Source organism: Argiope bruennichi, chromosome X2 (assembly GCF_947563725.1).
Source record: "Argiope bruennichi chromosome X2, qqArgBrue1.1, whole genome shotgun sequence".
Classification (NCBI taxonomy): domain Eukaryota; kingdom Metazoa; phylum Arthropoda; class Arachnida; order Araneae; family Araneidae; genus Argiope; species Argiope bruennichi.
Genome location: NC_079163.1, coordinates 13,696,119 through 13,713,660, shown reverse-complemented (window position 1 = coordinate 13,713,660; position 17,542 = coordinate 13,696,119). Strand labels below are relative to the sequence as shown.

Sequence of the window (17,542 nt, the reverse complement as noted above, 5' to 3'; positions counted from 1 at the left end):
ACGAGATTCTAATAACAAACAATAAAAATTTCTAAAAAATTACAAACATGTTAAAAATTCCATTTCCTAGATCTAGATGCTCAGCAATAGAACTAATTAATATTAAATAGAGCAATGAAAAAAAAAATTATTGCGAGCATCAGATAAAAGTCTTCACTAAACCACATAAATGAATGTGGTTCCGAGGATGTTGATTCAACCACAACACGTTTTCCACGAAATTTTCATTCAAACAGGTTTCTATGTTTGAAATGAAACTACAAAAATAAAAAAAAATATCATTTAAGGATAATCAATAATGTCTGCTAACAGGAGATTCTTAACTAACTATAATAGGAGAATATTATCTTTAATAAATAAATGTCAACAAAACTTTCATTTGCATTAAAAAAAGTAAATATTTATCTAAATAATAATGTTTTTATCATTTATAAAATTCAATTAAAAAACTCTTGATGTTTTTCCGCAAAGGTCCTGAAACTGTAATATTCAAATACATGGTTTGATGCTGAAATTAAATGTTGTTTAAAATAATAACGGAAGAAAATTGAACTGTTTTGACATATTTGACATTCCACAGCAATATAAACATAAAAATGCATAAATAGCCGTCAGCAGATATTAATAAAATATTTAATAATGAAGCACATATTTTAGAACACAATCTTAAAAAAATGATTTAATAAAAGAAAATACAAAGCTTTCTATAACGGTTCATGTACGGCAAAAGAAAGCTATTTATTAAATTAAAGTCTTAAATAATTTATTAGTTATAAATGATATTCTACCTGGATATACTTGCTGATAAAGAAATTGAACAAAGAAAATTTAGGATGTTAAATATGATTAACGTAAATGAAGGTATCCTCATTTCTAAATGTGCAATTGATAAAATAATCTTAGTTTTTAAAAGAAGAATAAGAAAGTAGGCAAACTGATTAATTCAACATTAAGCTCAAGCTAAATTTTATAAAAATTAATCAATGCGGCAGTTAATTCTTCGGTAGTCTAACCGGAAATTTGCCTTTCGAGATCCTTCGAGTTCGTAGAATTGTTCATTAGCATACATTAATGATTCAAGGAGCTCCGATATTGTGTACAAAGGCAAGTCTCTTGAACGGGGGTAATGTCCGTAGGGGCTTCGCAAACAATGTCCTTCTTGCGACATTTAAAAAATCACGCATATGCTTGCGAGCGGTATTATCGTCAGGTCTTTCATGGTAAAACAGGTTTTTCTTACTAAATCTGTAGTTTTCACTTAAATAAACTTTCAAGGATCACTTTAATTTGATAAGATGCCAAATATAGTTGGCAAAATTTTATTTCTTTCTTTACCTTTGAGCCAAACATCGACGAAACATTTTCAATTCTAAAAGTCGATTTCCATAATATATTGGGGTTGATTTTGAAACCAGCCTATTTTCTGTTTAAGAAATTAGGAATTGCATGCTTTTGATTAAAATACAATAAAATCTTCTGCTTTTATATTTCTTCCAGGACATATATAATATCTCTGGATAAACTATTTAATTAGTGTAAAAATTTCAGACTAAAAAAAAAACTATCTGAAATTTTTAAGTTTTTATCTCTAAAAGTATTTTCTTTTCATGATTATTACTCCATAAAAGACATAATAAATTCATGAAAACCAAAATACATTATCTAGTAAAGAACAAAGAAATACGTAGAATCAAAATACATAATGCAGTATGAGGAAAGGCATATTCAATATATCATTATTCATAATAAAATAATACATTGAATGTGCAGAAAGTAATTTTCCATAAAATCAGTGATTCAAATGAGTGTAATTGTTTATTTATTAATTGGTTTTATGATGAAAATGAACTTGCCAAATGAGTTTTCTATTCTAAGTAGATATTTTGATACATTCCTTAATTAAACAGCATTTTTTTAAAAATTCTGAAAGATCTTACATCAAATCACTTATAATCATATGCGTTAATATCAGTTTAATTTATTGCTTTGTTTTAATAAATTGCAATTTTACTTAATTAATGTATTTTTAATTAATCTGGGCTTTGGTGACAGTGAGCTTGAGGTTCGTTGTCGCTGAAATGTTAATAAATCAGAGTTCAACTTTATTGTGAAAAGTGGCAAGCATTTGGTGACGAATATTATTCTATTTTCCAGAGACATCATGCACTTTCGATTTTTCCCAAGAATGTGACAGCTTTCTTAAGATGTGAGACCAAGTCGAGAAGTCGATTGCGGGATTTCATTCAGTTTACTTTTGAGTTCCTTGCCGTCAATTGCATGTTAGAAAATGAACTTTACTTTCCTAAGTAATTAACGATCTTATTTTGAATGATGTGATTATATTTATTTTAAGTCTGGATTTGTTCGTTTATTTGTGTTGTATTTCTATTAGTGAAGCATCTAGAAAATTTACGTCATCTAGAATAAATGTGTGTTCTTCCGTTAGAAAACAATTTTCAGATGTGTTAACATATGTTTCATTGAGTATCTTATTTATCGATAGAATGCATACCTATGGGCTTTGGAGATTTTAAGTAGTGCTACAATATTGTGTTCTCATCGTGGATATGAATACTAACGATATTAATTATGTTTAAATACACATTTAAATAAATTTGGAATTTTATTAAAATATTAAGATTATTATACATCGGAAAACTGTAGATATGATCTAATGAATTGTAAGCCCCAAGATATTTAATTGAAATTTAAATTATGATAATTGCTTTTTTATACGTATTGTGAATTCATTCTAACAAGTCTATGAATACGAACAATCAATTAAAATTGTAACAGGGAAATCAAGAAATGCATTTATATAATGGTAGTCATTGAATTTGAAATAAATTAAATCTTGCAAGACATTCTTGAAGATTCATTTCAAAAATAATGTTTCAAGCATATAGTTCTGATTCTTTAGATAGTTATGTATACTAGGATACACAAATTTATAAATTAGATATACATGACTTATATTAATTTCTCCCAGCACCTTAAACTGTAAAAACTATTTGGTTCCGAAAACATAATTTTATTTTAAAGATTTCAATAGGGAAATCTAAAAAAAAAGTTCACAATGTTAGTTATTAGTTTAATATAAATTGAAAAACGGAATATGTTCTTGATAACTGATAAACTATCACGGAGGGCCAGAAAAAATTCTCCACAATTAACATCTTTGCATAACATTGTTCTGTTCACATGGATAAGGTCATTGACAGAAAGCATTTACCAATACAAAAATTGCCAAGTTGATAAACCTTGTCGACAAACTAGTCCTGATCGATCACCTATTGTTCTTCTTGTCAAGCTTCTTGACCTCAGAGCCCCCCAAGGTCAACACCTAAGCATCATGCCGTCCATTTTCATTGCATTCTTTCGCGCGCGACTGGAGGCAAATTGATTAATCCACTGGTGTGCAATCCCTTGAGACATTTGCTTCGCCTCTTTGCTGGTAATTTATGATTATTTGCTACGCATTGTTGCTTCTTTGTTTATCGTCGAGCTCTTGTAACCAGATATTTTCATCCTTGGAGAGGATATTACGCAACCTCAAGAGGTTTCAAAACGTTTTGCTTAGCGGGCAGGAACATTCAAAGACCGTTTCCAGAAGAAAGGTTTTGTATTTTCTTTTTCTCGGATTTCCGATGCTTTTTGTGCTAGCAAGTGCAGTAAATTTCACAAATATATTTAAAAAAGAAATTCGCTATGAACGTTAAGGTTAAAAAAACCGCTAAGAAAATTCCTTTTCGTGTATATCTAAAGAAAAATAAGCGAATCTCATAGAAAAATCACAAAATTGTATTTCAAGTCTTTCAGAAGGAATGCATTTTGCTGCTCCCATGCCTTTCAACAAAATATTAGTTTGAAAAATATCATTTTTTATTAAAATTTAAAAAAATACATTTTTTTAACGACGAGCTAATTAATATTTAATTTAGAACCTTTGAGATCAGCTACAGAAGAAATTACTTCAGAAATAATATTATTCTAATGACAGTTTCCTATAAATCTGATCTGATTCAATGCTATATCAAGTAATGGTATGACAAATGAATAAACATGCATATCGATATTTTTAGTAAAACTTTAATATCAGAAGAAAGTATTTACCAACTTCGTTTAGAGTTGCAATACATTTTAAAAAATACGTATTTTAAATATATAAGAATTTATCAAAATAAAATGACAAATTTGAAAAGAAATTACACAACTGCATATTTCTTAAATTATTCTAAAGAATGGAACTCTTCTCATGTTACTCTTAACATCAGAAGAAAGGATTTACCAACTTCGTTTTGAGTTACAATACATTTTAAAAAATACATATTTTAAATATATAAGAATTTATTAAAATATAATCACAAATTTGTAGAGAAATTACACAACAGCATATTTCTCATGTTACTCTAAAGAACGAATATCAATAAATTGCCCCAATTTTCAAATAATTTCCCAAGTGCGTCCATTAAATTCCTACGTTATTCTAAAAGCATCGGAAAAAAGCATTATGTGATTAAAAAAGCACATAAGGAATACTCGTTATGAAAAATATTTTAAGTCCCTTTGATTATATAAAACAAATGAAATATTTTGAATTTCTCAAACATCGAGACGTACATTTTTGAAGATAATTGGGGAATCTAGGTTATGCAGGCTATAGTCTTAAGAAAGATTTAGGCAGGATATAGTCTTTCAAGCTCAGTTTATTACAGAAATAATTTATTTATTGAATATCTGTATATGAGAAAAGTAGCTCCTTTGAGATATTTCTGATTATTTTATTTTATTTTTGCAACTCACAACCTGATATCAAAGCAGACATGAAATAATAAAGAGAAAAAAAAATGTGAATTGTGAAATAATTATTGTAGAAACTTTATTATTTCATTAGACATAACTTTTGACTTTCTAGTTTTCTTCTGTATTGAGTGATGCAAACAAATGTGAGAAAAGAATATATTTCAATCAAAAGAACATATTTGCAAAGAAAGAAATTGATTTTAATTGGTGTGACAATGCTGTCAATTGATTATGCAGACTGTCTGTATTTTTCCCTGTTATTCGGCATTGATTTTTCGACAAACACAAAGCAGCACTTTTCTCGGATCTTAATATTTAACTGTTACAACGACTATTATGTTTAATTTTTTTAGCGTCTCCTTTAATTTCAATTCCCCATTTTCAGTTTTGCATAGTTATCTTTGACTAAAACTACATTGCTTCATTTCTTGTAAGTTTTCTAAATCATAATTAAGTTTTTTAAGCAGCTTAACTTGTAATGAAATTAGTAATTAAATTAAAAGACATGAAGAATTAAATTTCCTTTGATACAAAATAAATTATTTCGGTTATTTTTAAATTTTGAAACATAACAGCAATGTTATCGTCAAACAGAATTTTTATATTATTATATAAATGATTCTAGGAAAGCAATGAAATAGTATGTCTTAATCGTATAAAAATCGTTATTTAAAATAATGCCGGGTTTACATTCGACCAGTTATAAGACGGCAAGTAAGCAGCGCATGCGTAGAAAGGGACTAATTTATTTGTGCCACAATTTCATAGATAGATTCAGGCATTCCATGCTTGTCTATACTTCGCTTTCTTGGCGTCCTTGAATTTTCCTCTTTCACTGCGTGTCGCATTAAAATGATGGATATTTAAACAAAGAAACATGGTAAAATAAAAAGAAGTTCAACATACTTAAATTTGAAAAACTATAGAAAAAAAAATGGCAAGCAATGTCCATAAGAGCAAACAATGTCGGAATTAATCTATGATAAGTTATGAATTTTTTCACGCCAGATTCTACAAACGCATGCGCAGTAAGAAAAAATACAATACAACGGTATGTAGTTGTCCCGGTGGGACAATTACTTGCCATCGACCGAACAGAATTTTCCAGCCTTTCTACGCAGCCTACTTAGTTAGGTTAAATAAAAGTAATGTCGACAAATTTTTGATTTAAAAAAAAGCAAACGCATTATAAAAAAGTATGAAAAAAAGTTTTCTTTTTAAATTATGCATATTTGTAAATTTTAACAACTTGGTTTTCCATGATATTAGCAAGTTTATTCGTAAAGTTGGGAATTTAAATATAACGCAAAAAAATAGCATACGAAATATTGCTCAGTATTTATCTAAACTATTTTGGGATCGTAGGACACTTACCGCATACTTCTGAACACTTCGCCTTCTGAATTTATTCTCAAAAATGTGTTGGGCGTAGTAGCTTGATGGAAATATGCCGTTTTCTCATTTGCAAAAAAAGTATCGGGCACCCAAATAAGATCTGCTACTTCTGCTCCGACTGTTAAACTGTCCAGGCCAGGTCGAGCTACGAATGCCAGTCTATCGTCTTTCCAGGATTGACGAAAATAAAAATCGAGGGTGAAATCCTGAAAAACAAAAAGGTAACATTTACTCTTTATCCAGCATTAAGATTTTTTAAAAAATATTCTAATGAAAAAATTAAATAATGTTTTAAATGGGACATCATTATAAATCTATGAAATCTTGCACTTTCAAAATCTTATAACTGCAAATAGTCATTGAACTAATTTTAAAACAAAATTGATTTTGATTCATAAAATAATGATAATATCTACTTCTTAATAAAAATTTATATAGTAAAATTTTTGAATGCAAATTAATAAAATACTTTATTCATTGAGTTCATAGATGAATGCCATACATTCATTGTCATAATTAAAACTAAAGTTTAAATTTTCAGATTATGCTTAGTTACAACGTGCTAGTTAATATCCGTTTAGAAAGATTTCTAATAAAAAGTGAAATAAGAAAATAAAGTTCTGTGTATAGCTGTCAAAGTTGCGCTCAAACAACTGGTTAACTTCATGTATTTTCTGCACGTACAAAAAACCATCAATAAAAATTTCCAAAACAATATCGTACCGAAAATGAAATTGGTAAATCTGTGGTTAGGTTGTGCAAAAAGACTTAATGGTACAAATAGTATGTGGATTAGTAAACAAAATTTATCATAACCATATTTTAGGTTTGGCTTATTAAGATTTAAAGTAGGTTGAATAAGATTAGATTAGATTTATTAAGATTTAAAGTAGGTTGAATAAGATTAGATTAGATTTATTAAGATTTAAAGTAGGTTGAATAAGATTAGATTAGATTTATTAAGATTTAAAATAGGTTGACATCAAAAAGTCAATTTTTGGAGAAAATATCGAATATTGTTTTAATTCAATATTCAAAGTTTTTGAAGAGTTTGCTTAGTAAAGAGTTGGATGTTTATCCCACATTCATTTTTGGGTAAGTTACATTCCTTCTTATAATAAAAAAGTAGACTTTAATGCTATTTTACATCTTTAAAAGTTGTTTTAAAGATGCAAAATTATCCCAGTATTAAAGATTAGATTGATATATAAAATGTTTCTATCACCTAGGCATTATTTTTCTTAACTTATCTGCAAGATTTTAAACAAGTCCTTTTATAAAGATTGGAATTAAAATGAATTGGAAAGATTTTGTTTGATATAACCAAAAAAATAACGTATTTCTTCCAGTTTTCAAGAAACGTGCGGTCTTTAACTGATATACTTTAGTTTCAAAGGTGCATTTTCAATTGTTTATACTAAAATAAAAAATAAAAAAAATAAAATATCGGCATTTTATATCATTTTTCGAAAACTTCAATCCGAATGCAGTCAGTGTCTTAAAAGTAGTTAAAAAATTGCTATATTTAGAAGACACTATTTATATTTAGAATAAAGTTAATTAATTTAATATTAAATTTGTATCTTTATCTTTCAGATGACTGAAACAAAATCTTCTTGATTTTTTCACGGATTCAACCTGGAACAAGTTTATTCAATAAACTGGGACTGTGTGATGGAACTATAATCCAGATGGTGGCCATTCAAAGTATGAAAATTAATAATTAAAACAATCAAAAAGTATATATTTTAACAATCTTTCAAAAAATCTCACAATTCAAGAATCACGTAATGCGAACCGATTTGTGTCATAAGGAATTTGCTTTCCGATGCCTCAAACTTAGCTCCTGTCTTAAATCTGACAGGAGAAAAGAAAAGAAGAAATGCATGGGAGAAGAATATACGTGGATCCATAGGTTTATGGATTCACGCATTTTGTTTTCTGTTTGATTTTATAAATTCAAACAGACTATAAATTCAAACAGTCAAACAACAGAAAACTATTTTTAATTCTATGCTTTTAGCATAATACCCCTTTTTTTGTTTGTTTTTTTACTTAAACAAATAAACATTTGTGCACAAAATTATGCTGCCTATAGAATCAGCATAATAAGTGACTTATGTTGACTGTCTCTGTATTTAGAATTAGAAAGATGGGAAAATCAGGCGCACCCTTGATGGTTATCCTGTAATCTGTTGCTTTCATTTGCATTTAAAGGCCATAATAATGTTTAACTTTGCTGTATATTCTCTTTAAAGGAGAAGGAAAATTAATCCAAACCATCAATCATGAACCTTTAAAATCCCAATAGTATTGCTTTTGCATTCGATTCGCTTATCAGTTATTACACTTTGTGTTAATACAAGTGAATTGAGTCATTTAATTTTCGGTGCTTGAATTGATACAGTTGCAAATCATTCTAAAGTAACTTCCTAATGACTATAGCCAAATTTCGCTTGGCAGTGCATTCTTAATGGTTTTACACTGGCTCTGAGCCACCAGTCAATGGAGATAGCTTTTGTGTAAAAGTGATTAGGAGATTTATTTATTCAACTTATGCTAATTTAATTGCTCCGATAAAGAGTGTTCAACCTCTCTTTTTTTTTTCTTTCATATAATCAATATTTTGTTCTATTTTATTCTTATTTGCATTGACTCAGAATCTCGAATTAATACTTAAGTTTTTCCCCCCTAAGTTGAGCATTTTGATGCTTAATAGGTGGCAGTACTTTTTTCGACTTTTTTTTTTCCTTCATTGTCGTTATAGAATTAAATAAACGGTCTGTAAAATCCAATAAATGTTTCGATCCAGAATGAAAATGAGTATTGCTTTGAATCAAAGTTAAGTAAGCGTTTCAATTCAAAACTTTCAATGAAATATTATCCGAGATATGATTTGATTTTCTAAATCAATTTTAAAAAATTTAAACGTATTTCTTTGTTCCCAACATAAATACAAACCACTTAACATATTTTTTTGCAAACAAATATTGTGTAGCATAAGGAACAGTTTAGACAAATTTTCTTGACAATTAAATAAATAGGTTTTTTTCTTATTAATTTATTATATGTTTGAGTATAAAGCAATTAAACGGAATTAATATGCACTTTTTTTTACATAACCGAATTACTATTGTAACCTCTACTTACTACTATTAGTATATAATGTTAGAATAAATTTGTTTTATGTTGAGAAGTGTTGAGAAGAATATACTGATCCGAAATCGTATCTGAGAAATATTTTTAACAATTCCTGCTTGATGTTATCTTATTATAACAGAGTGTAAAAGAAATAAAAGTTAATTATCAGTGAGCAGTAAATGGTAACTGATTTGTAACTAATCAGTAACTGGTTTGTGGTTCGGTCTTGCAGAAATCTAAAATTTGTGAAAGTGAAATGATGCCTACAATTTCACTACATAAACTGTGAGTAGTGATATAAGATGGATCCTCTTGTGTACTTAAATCTTCTTTAAAGCTTTTAAAGTGCCTTTTTTCAGTACTTTTATTATTAACTAACCGCTTTTGGCGACCAACCGGTACGCCAATCTTAGTGCTCATTAAAATTTTAATAATTAAATATTTTATGTAATTCCTACTTTAATAGCTTTTTCATCAAAATATTTTAAAACTTAAAAAATTTTGACAGTCATATAATTCACTCGTAATATTATAAAGACCTTCAGTCATAACGTAATATGTATCTTTCTAATTTTCTGTTAGCTCCCGTAGAATTTATGCTTTGAATTAAAGTGGAAATTATTAATCTGCAATTAATATAATAATATCTTTTACTGAAACAAAACATTTTTTTTATAATATGATTACTGAAAACAGAGTCACAGAACATTTAAACTTTATGGGCACTAAAGAATATCTTTCTTAATTTATGTAATATCACAAGAATTTGTCAACAAAATTTTCTCAGAGTCATCATTAGTAGATCGATTAATTAACAATGTTTAATTTTAAATGCATCAAGCACTAAGAAAATAAACAGAATCGTTTAAAATAATCAATCGAAAACAGGTTAAAAGAAACTACTTAAAAAACGATGTGCTTAAAACTATAAGCATATACAAAAATATATATAACCAACATAAATACAATTTAATTACAAAAGCATGGAACTAACCAAAAAATAATTTAAATCAAGTCCGCATTCGTTGAAAATAGTTGTCAACAATCAGAACACAATGCGCATGCGTGAATTTTCAGTGCCAGTTATGGTAACGCAAATGCGTGAATTTTTCTACGTCAGTTGGGATAACGCTATGCAGATTAAAATTTTTTAATTTCCTTTATTCTGTTTTATTTTATTTCAAAAGTAATTCACAATTAATCTGAAAGATCGATTAATGAACAATGTTTAATTTTAAATGCATCAAACATTAAGAAAATAAGCAGAATCATTTGAAATAGTCGGTCGAAAAATGTTAAGCCTAACCTCATTAGCGTGGGTTAAAAAACTGAAGCCTTACTCATTTGGCGGTGAAGGAATGAAGATTTTTTTGCCGGGAAAGTTAGTTTTTAATTAATAATTAAAATTCTAAGTAAAAATTCAAAAATAAAGAGACTCCAGATGTGCATTCCCGACCTCCAAGGTATACATGTACCAAATTTGTAGCTGTAGGTCAAATGGTCTGGCCTGTAGAGCGTTAACACACACACACACACACACACACATTGAGCTTTATTATAAGTATAGATATAGATACATATATAGATGATCAAAAATAACTGAGAAAACTAATACGGCATAAGATTTTTTTATTAAAATAGTTTTGATTTATATTTTTATTTTTATATTGTTAATAAAGGATTGTTTCCTAATTTGTTTTTCAGTACGTAGTCTCGAACAATTTGCAAACTGGAATAAAGTCTTTTTTTTTTTTCCCCATTCAAAAAGGAGTGAAACTGGAGAGCTGAATTTGGAAAAGTTAATAAACACTAGCGTATACAAGAATTGGATTACCACTTTTTAGTTTGTTTGAAGTGAGAATTCTATCAATATAACAGTATTATTATTAAGAATACCTAACATGAATGGCAACATGGAAATCCAAACTCACGAGTAATTTCCAGTCTAGCATGTTATAATTTAGTTTTGAAGGATTCAGACTACTTGTGCTTTGTATGTAAAGATACATTTCAAAGAAGCTTACGAAATCTTATCATAGATTCATGTAATATGTGTGGGATAAGATTAGTCTCAGTTCCATTTTCCAAGCCAAATATATAATTTTCAAACTTTATGATTAAATTACGACATATCGCGTATTTAATATACTCGAGTTAGTAAAAGAAATGTTTTAAAGCAAAACAATAACGTCAAATAAAAAACATTTTGGCTACATTTTTATTTTACTCCAGAAAAGCCTTATATCTCGATATGATATTTAAATACTTTTAGTAAATATACAACGTATATGATTTCCATTCTTAAAATTATAAATATATGTATCGAAATTTTAAAATTAAATGATTTTTATTAAAAAAACTTCAACTGCTTTTATAAGACATACTAAATATAAAGTTGAATGTATTAATTAAAAATAGTTTGAAGAGTTACTCATTATTAGGGTGCAAAGAAAATATAGATGCCTTAGTCATTTATTTTCTATTTCCCGTCCTTAATTTCTAATTAATCACTGAAAATGGGATGGAATTTGGAAATCAATTTGTTATCGAATTCAATATGTTGCGCTTCTGCTAAGAAACCAATATATAATAAAATTAACGTATTAACTAATAATTAAAATCGAAAAAAAAATTTAAGTTTTGTTGGTATCAATAATGTAAATGAATAAATTTTCAAAGCTCTTTGAGATTCTTCAACGCAGGTATATAATGCATAAGTTTTAAAACTCAACAAAATAGGAAGTGAGTATAACATCAACTTACAAAATTTCACTGTTAAAATGTAATGTGCAAAAATGTCCAAAAATTATTTTAAAAAGTAGTAATCATAATAAATGCCCAAAAATGTCCAAAAAATATTTTAAAATTAGAAATCATAATAAACATCCAAAAATGTCCACAAAATATTTTAAAAAGTAGTAATCATAATAAATGACCAAAAAACATTTTAAAAAGAAATAATCATAATAAATGTCCAAAAATATTTTAAAATTAGAAATCATAATAAATGTCCAAAAATGTTCAAACAATATTTTAAAAAGTAGTAATCATAATAAATGTCCAAAAATGTCCAAAAATATTTTAAAATAATAATCATAATAAATGTCCAAAAATATTTTAAAAAGTAGTAATCATAATAAATGTCCAAAAATATTTTAAAAAGTAGTAACCATAATAAATGTCCAAAAATATTTTAAAAAGTAGTAATCATAATAAATGTCCAAAAAATATTTTAAAAAGTAGTGACCGTAATAAATGTCTAAAAATATTTTAAAATGTAGTGATCGTAATAAACAAGATAATATATAAAAGTTTGAAAGAGGCGAAAAAAATCAGATAACACAAATTAATAAAACATCACATAAGTAACTCTTAGATGCTTTTATTTAAAAATATAAAATTTGAAAAATATAAAATTTGAGAATACAAATTAAAATGCTCTATGTTAAGTAATTTATTTATTTACTGAAATTGCAGTTACATATCTGTGCTGAAGTGACTGCTTTCCCATGAAACTGCAAAATAAGAAGTACCTACTTGGCCATGACATTTTATCGAAAGAAGGAATTCAAGAAATTCTGTACTACATTATTGAAGCTTCAAGTCCTTGAAGGCACTTCTGAATTTGATTTCGTGTAGGAAACATTTTATGTTATATCTGATTTCGGCAAGGCAAATTTTTATTGATTTTATTCAATCATTACAAACTTCTGACTGAAATTCTTAAATCTTTTACAGAGTTGATAGAAACACCTTACTTCGCAGTTTTTTCATGTTAGTCAGAGAATTTCGTAATTTTTTTGCCAAAGTTTTACCCTTATGAAGCATTAAATATGTACTGCTTGACAATTTCTAACGAACAGATAAAAGTGAAAAGCGAAATATAGAAAAACTTTCGCTGTAGAAAAAAGTATTTAATATAGTGTGAATTCAGCATGAAAAAAATGAAGATATAGGAAATTAATGATATTTAGCCCCATCAGAACTGATTTTCAAAAAAATCGCCACGTATACTGATATAATCAACTGCATAATGATTTTTGAAAAGTCACACTGGCTACTAATATAAATATGACTTATCTGATATAAAAGATAATGTTAAGATAGGAGTAGACTTCATTGTAATCATTACCTGCTTGAAAATTTACCATGTACATTTTGCAAAAAGGATATAATTAAATAGCTATTGTCAATGCTTCATTTTACCATTACTAAATTTAAATCTGGTAGAAATAAGTGAATAATTTTATTGATTTATTATATTGTTGAGTATCTTTTTGCAATTTCAATCTAAGCCTGAATTTGATTTCTATAATTTAAAATATTTACGGGCAATTTCGTTGTGTAATAAATTTCGAAGTATTTTTCTAACATGAAGACATGGCATAAACTTAGGAAATAATTACAAAATTATAAAATTTATTCAGCAATTTCAAATTTTTATGGATATCAAAAATGCTTAACATGAATCATGCCACATATATATATTTTTAATTTCATACTTTACATTCCCCTTGAAGGTTTAGATTCCTAAAATTAATCGATCGATAAAATGTTATAATTTCCTCCCTCATACTGAGATGATATATATTTTTTATTTTATTAATACGTATTCAAAAGACTTTGCTTTAGTTAAAAGAAAAATGTTTTAAAAAATTCATTCATTTATTTAAGATTCTTGTTAAGTTTTATCCTCACAATAAATCTAGCCCAATATCACTGATAACTGCTTAAAAAAAATCTGCACTGTTTTAAAAACTAACTTAAATGTTTCTCAAATTTTCAAACATTTTGTTAAAAAACTAACTCTTTCGGGGAATTTTGAAAAGGAATGATAAATAATAAATGTCTGAAATAAATATTTGCCGACTCCGATAGTCAAGACAAATGTTTAGTATTGAGTTATATGTTGCTACGATATATTATTGATCGCTTATTCCACATGGAACATGACTTTATTGAACATAACTTTATTTGGCATAGAAAGTACTTTTAGTATAAACAGTGAAAGTTAAAAATTAATTTGCCTTTAAAAAAATCATGTTTTTACTACTTAGACTGAAAAAAATGATGTATATACTCAAGTTATATAATGTCCAAACATTTCTATTGATTCTTTCAAATAATTTTTACAGAACTCATTTTTTGTTAAAGATAAATATTCATTCCATTGAGAGTTTATTTCATCTAACAGACGCAATATAATGTAGTTTTTTAACGAGATATTCTTTGATATGTGATACCAAATACCAAATATATGTGATACGAATTACCTTTAATGTTCTTTTAGTGTGGAACAGTTAGAAAATGTATGAAGATAATATATGTTTTACGAATCAGAATAATTATATTAAATTTTATAAATTACATTAAATAATTAATTTCCTTCGTAAAATAATTTACAAATTTTTATTATTTTCTTAATGTAAGAAATTTAACATGCCTTAATTCAAATTAATATCGGAGAGATTACACTTTTTTTAAAAAAAATGACTTCATTCGAACTTTTCTTTTAATATTTCAAATAAAGTAAATAAAAATATTCAAAATATTAGCAGAATATTAATATTAACAATGGAAAAGGTTTAAACATAAAGATATACAAGAACAAGACAACAAAGGTTTAATTCCAGAATCTCGGTATATGGATTTGAGAATCGACCGAGATTCCTGTAAAATCGCACAAAATTTTGTTAAATTTTCTGTCATCCAGTTTTTGATTTACAGAAGAAAAAAAATCAAATTTTTCTGACATTTTTGAGAAATTTAGACAAAAGAAGGTAAAAGTTTTTCTCCTAAGTCTAAAAATGTTTTATTTATAAATATAAATCTCACATCAACTGTCAAAGTCATTTGATTTTTATCAATTGCATGTTTCTTCAGTTCTCCTGAAAACATCGCTATTTTTTATTCGATGTGTACCAGGCAGAGTAAATAAATGTGGCTTAGTTGCGAAAATAATATAAAAATGAAAATACGCCAAATAGTGCCATAACGTCAATAGAGTCATGAATAAATTTTTAGTCACATTTTGAAATCATACATTCAGAGCCAAAATAATATTAAATATTTTATTAATCGAAAAGCACAGAAAATTGAAAGGAGATTAAAAACCTAATTTTCCTTAAAATCAAATCGACAGCATAAGATTGTTTTATGTTTTCATTTCTCCCTTTACAAAATTATTTAAAATGCTTACGAATTTTATTATTAAATATACTAAGATTTTTTAACCAAATATATATTTAAAAATATTATGAAACGAAATAAAAAGAAGTGAAAACAGCAATACATACGTATATTCAAGTTTCATTATTGTGTGTAAAATATTCCATTATGAACTGCGATGCTTGCTACATGAATGTTAATCTCTACATATATACCCACTGTGCGAATATATATCCATGACTGAATATGAACAAGAATAATTATGAACACGAATTGAATAGAATATAATATATCATTCTTGAGTACATAATGTATTATTTGTTCCCTTGGAATTAGTTGCTATAAGTTTGTTTATAATGGGCCAAGAGGCCCCATAGGATCTATGAATATTTACCTACATACTATGTGAATTTTTATTTTAATAAAACGATGTATAAATGTCCTAAAAGCACGACGATGTGATTTAATTGGTCAATATACTCAGTATTGGATGATATCTTATGGATAGTAAAGTTTACCGTGTCATATGAGCACGAAGGAAAAAAAAAATTGCAATTCGTGTTTCAAATACAATATAAATAGCGAAAATTTTATTTAACTGAAACAATTTTTTCGATTTCTGTCCCATACTTTCTTTGCATAAACAATACTACTCTTACAGACCAGCATTCTGACGCTGATTTCTAAGGGCAATCAAATAATGATAAAAGCAGCAGCAATACAGAAAAAGATTAAAAAATATCTTTGACATACAAATAAATAATTTTTGAACTAAGATACAGAGCAGTGTCGAAAGCATATCATTCAGAAATACAAAATTGAGATATATTTTACTAAGGAATTCAGGAATTCTTCTCGGAAATGAATAACAAATTTTATCTCAAACTTTATTGTAGAAAGAGGAAATATTTTTCATGATATCGATTTAAATTTCCTCCGATGCACTTTTAGATCCCCACGTTCTTCTAGAAAGCATAAATGAATTATGTTCATTATAAATGACATATTTTCAAGAGAAATTCCCTTTAAAAGTCATCGGAAAAGTCTTTCCAGTCTCAACTTTTAAAGTACAACTCTTCCCAGACGGAAAGCTACAAGTGTGGCCGATCTAACTGTAAAAGAAAAATAAATTCAAATTGTGTAGTGCATTTTTCTTTTGGTCTACTTTTTATTTTAGTTGAACTGCGTGACTTCGAAAGCTTTGAAAGAAGAGTACGGATAAGCGAGAGAAACGAAATTTCTTTTAGTGTCTGAAAGAGAAGCAGCAAAGCGAATGTGAGGAAAGGAGCAACTTTAGGGGAAGAAAAAGTGGAAAGATGCCAAGGGTTTTATAACAAAGAATACTTGGAGTCTTCTTCTATGAGTTAAATTCTTCCCTTCGAATCACCTTTCTTCTTTTTACGATTGAAGTTGTAAGTACGTTACTTATCGTTCTTCATCTCACAGCTATCAGGTGTGACTTTCCTCTAATGTTCTTCCTTAGGGCAAGCATAATTTCCGTATTCTGTTTCCTATATCTTTATCTTTATCTTCATTCTATTGTTGTACACTATTTCGCCATTTTTCGTTTTCTTCCTGTAAAAGTTATTAAAAGAAATGGAAGTCGATAGCGGTTGCACTGAAGTACTTCAGTGAAACTCAATAAATACAGAAGTATATTCAAAGCCATGGATAGTAATTAAACGTCGACTTTCTTCTCTACAACTGTTAAAAGCTTTTATCGAAAAAGCAAGTCGAAAGCAAAATGCCTAATAGAGAAGTTGAAACAAGATGGAGAATTTGGTGAAGAGTTGTTTCTATTACATTTTCTTTTGTAAAAAAAATATTTTTTTTTAATTCAGAAAAAGCGTTTTGATTTTGAAAACTCAAATTGCTATTACCAAATAGAAAAAAAGTAATTTATTCATAGATTTCTGTGCAAATCTTTCCTTGTGTTTGAGAATCTTAAAATGAAAATAATCAAGCAGTTTTAGATAAAAGTAACAAAACAAGAATCTTAATACGAATCAAAATAAATTTTGATCAAAATTTTCAA

The 17,542-nt window shown here is 27.3% G+C and overlaps 1 protein-coding gene across 1 annotated transcript in view; it reads right to left on the bottom strand.

Annotated features, from left to right (window-relative positions):
• LOC129960267 (gamma-aminobutyric acid receptor subunit beta-like) overlaps positions 1-17,542 on the bottom strand; it is a 397,888-nt gene that overhangs the window by 267,167 nt on the left and 113,179 nt on the right. The window contains exon 4 of the mRNA XM_056073555.1: positions 6,178-6,404. Within this exon, the coding sequence (XP_055929530.1) occupies positions 6,178-6,404 (227 nt within the window). The remainder of the gene's footprint in view (positions 1-6,177; positions 6,405-17,542) is intronic.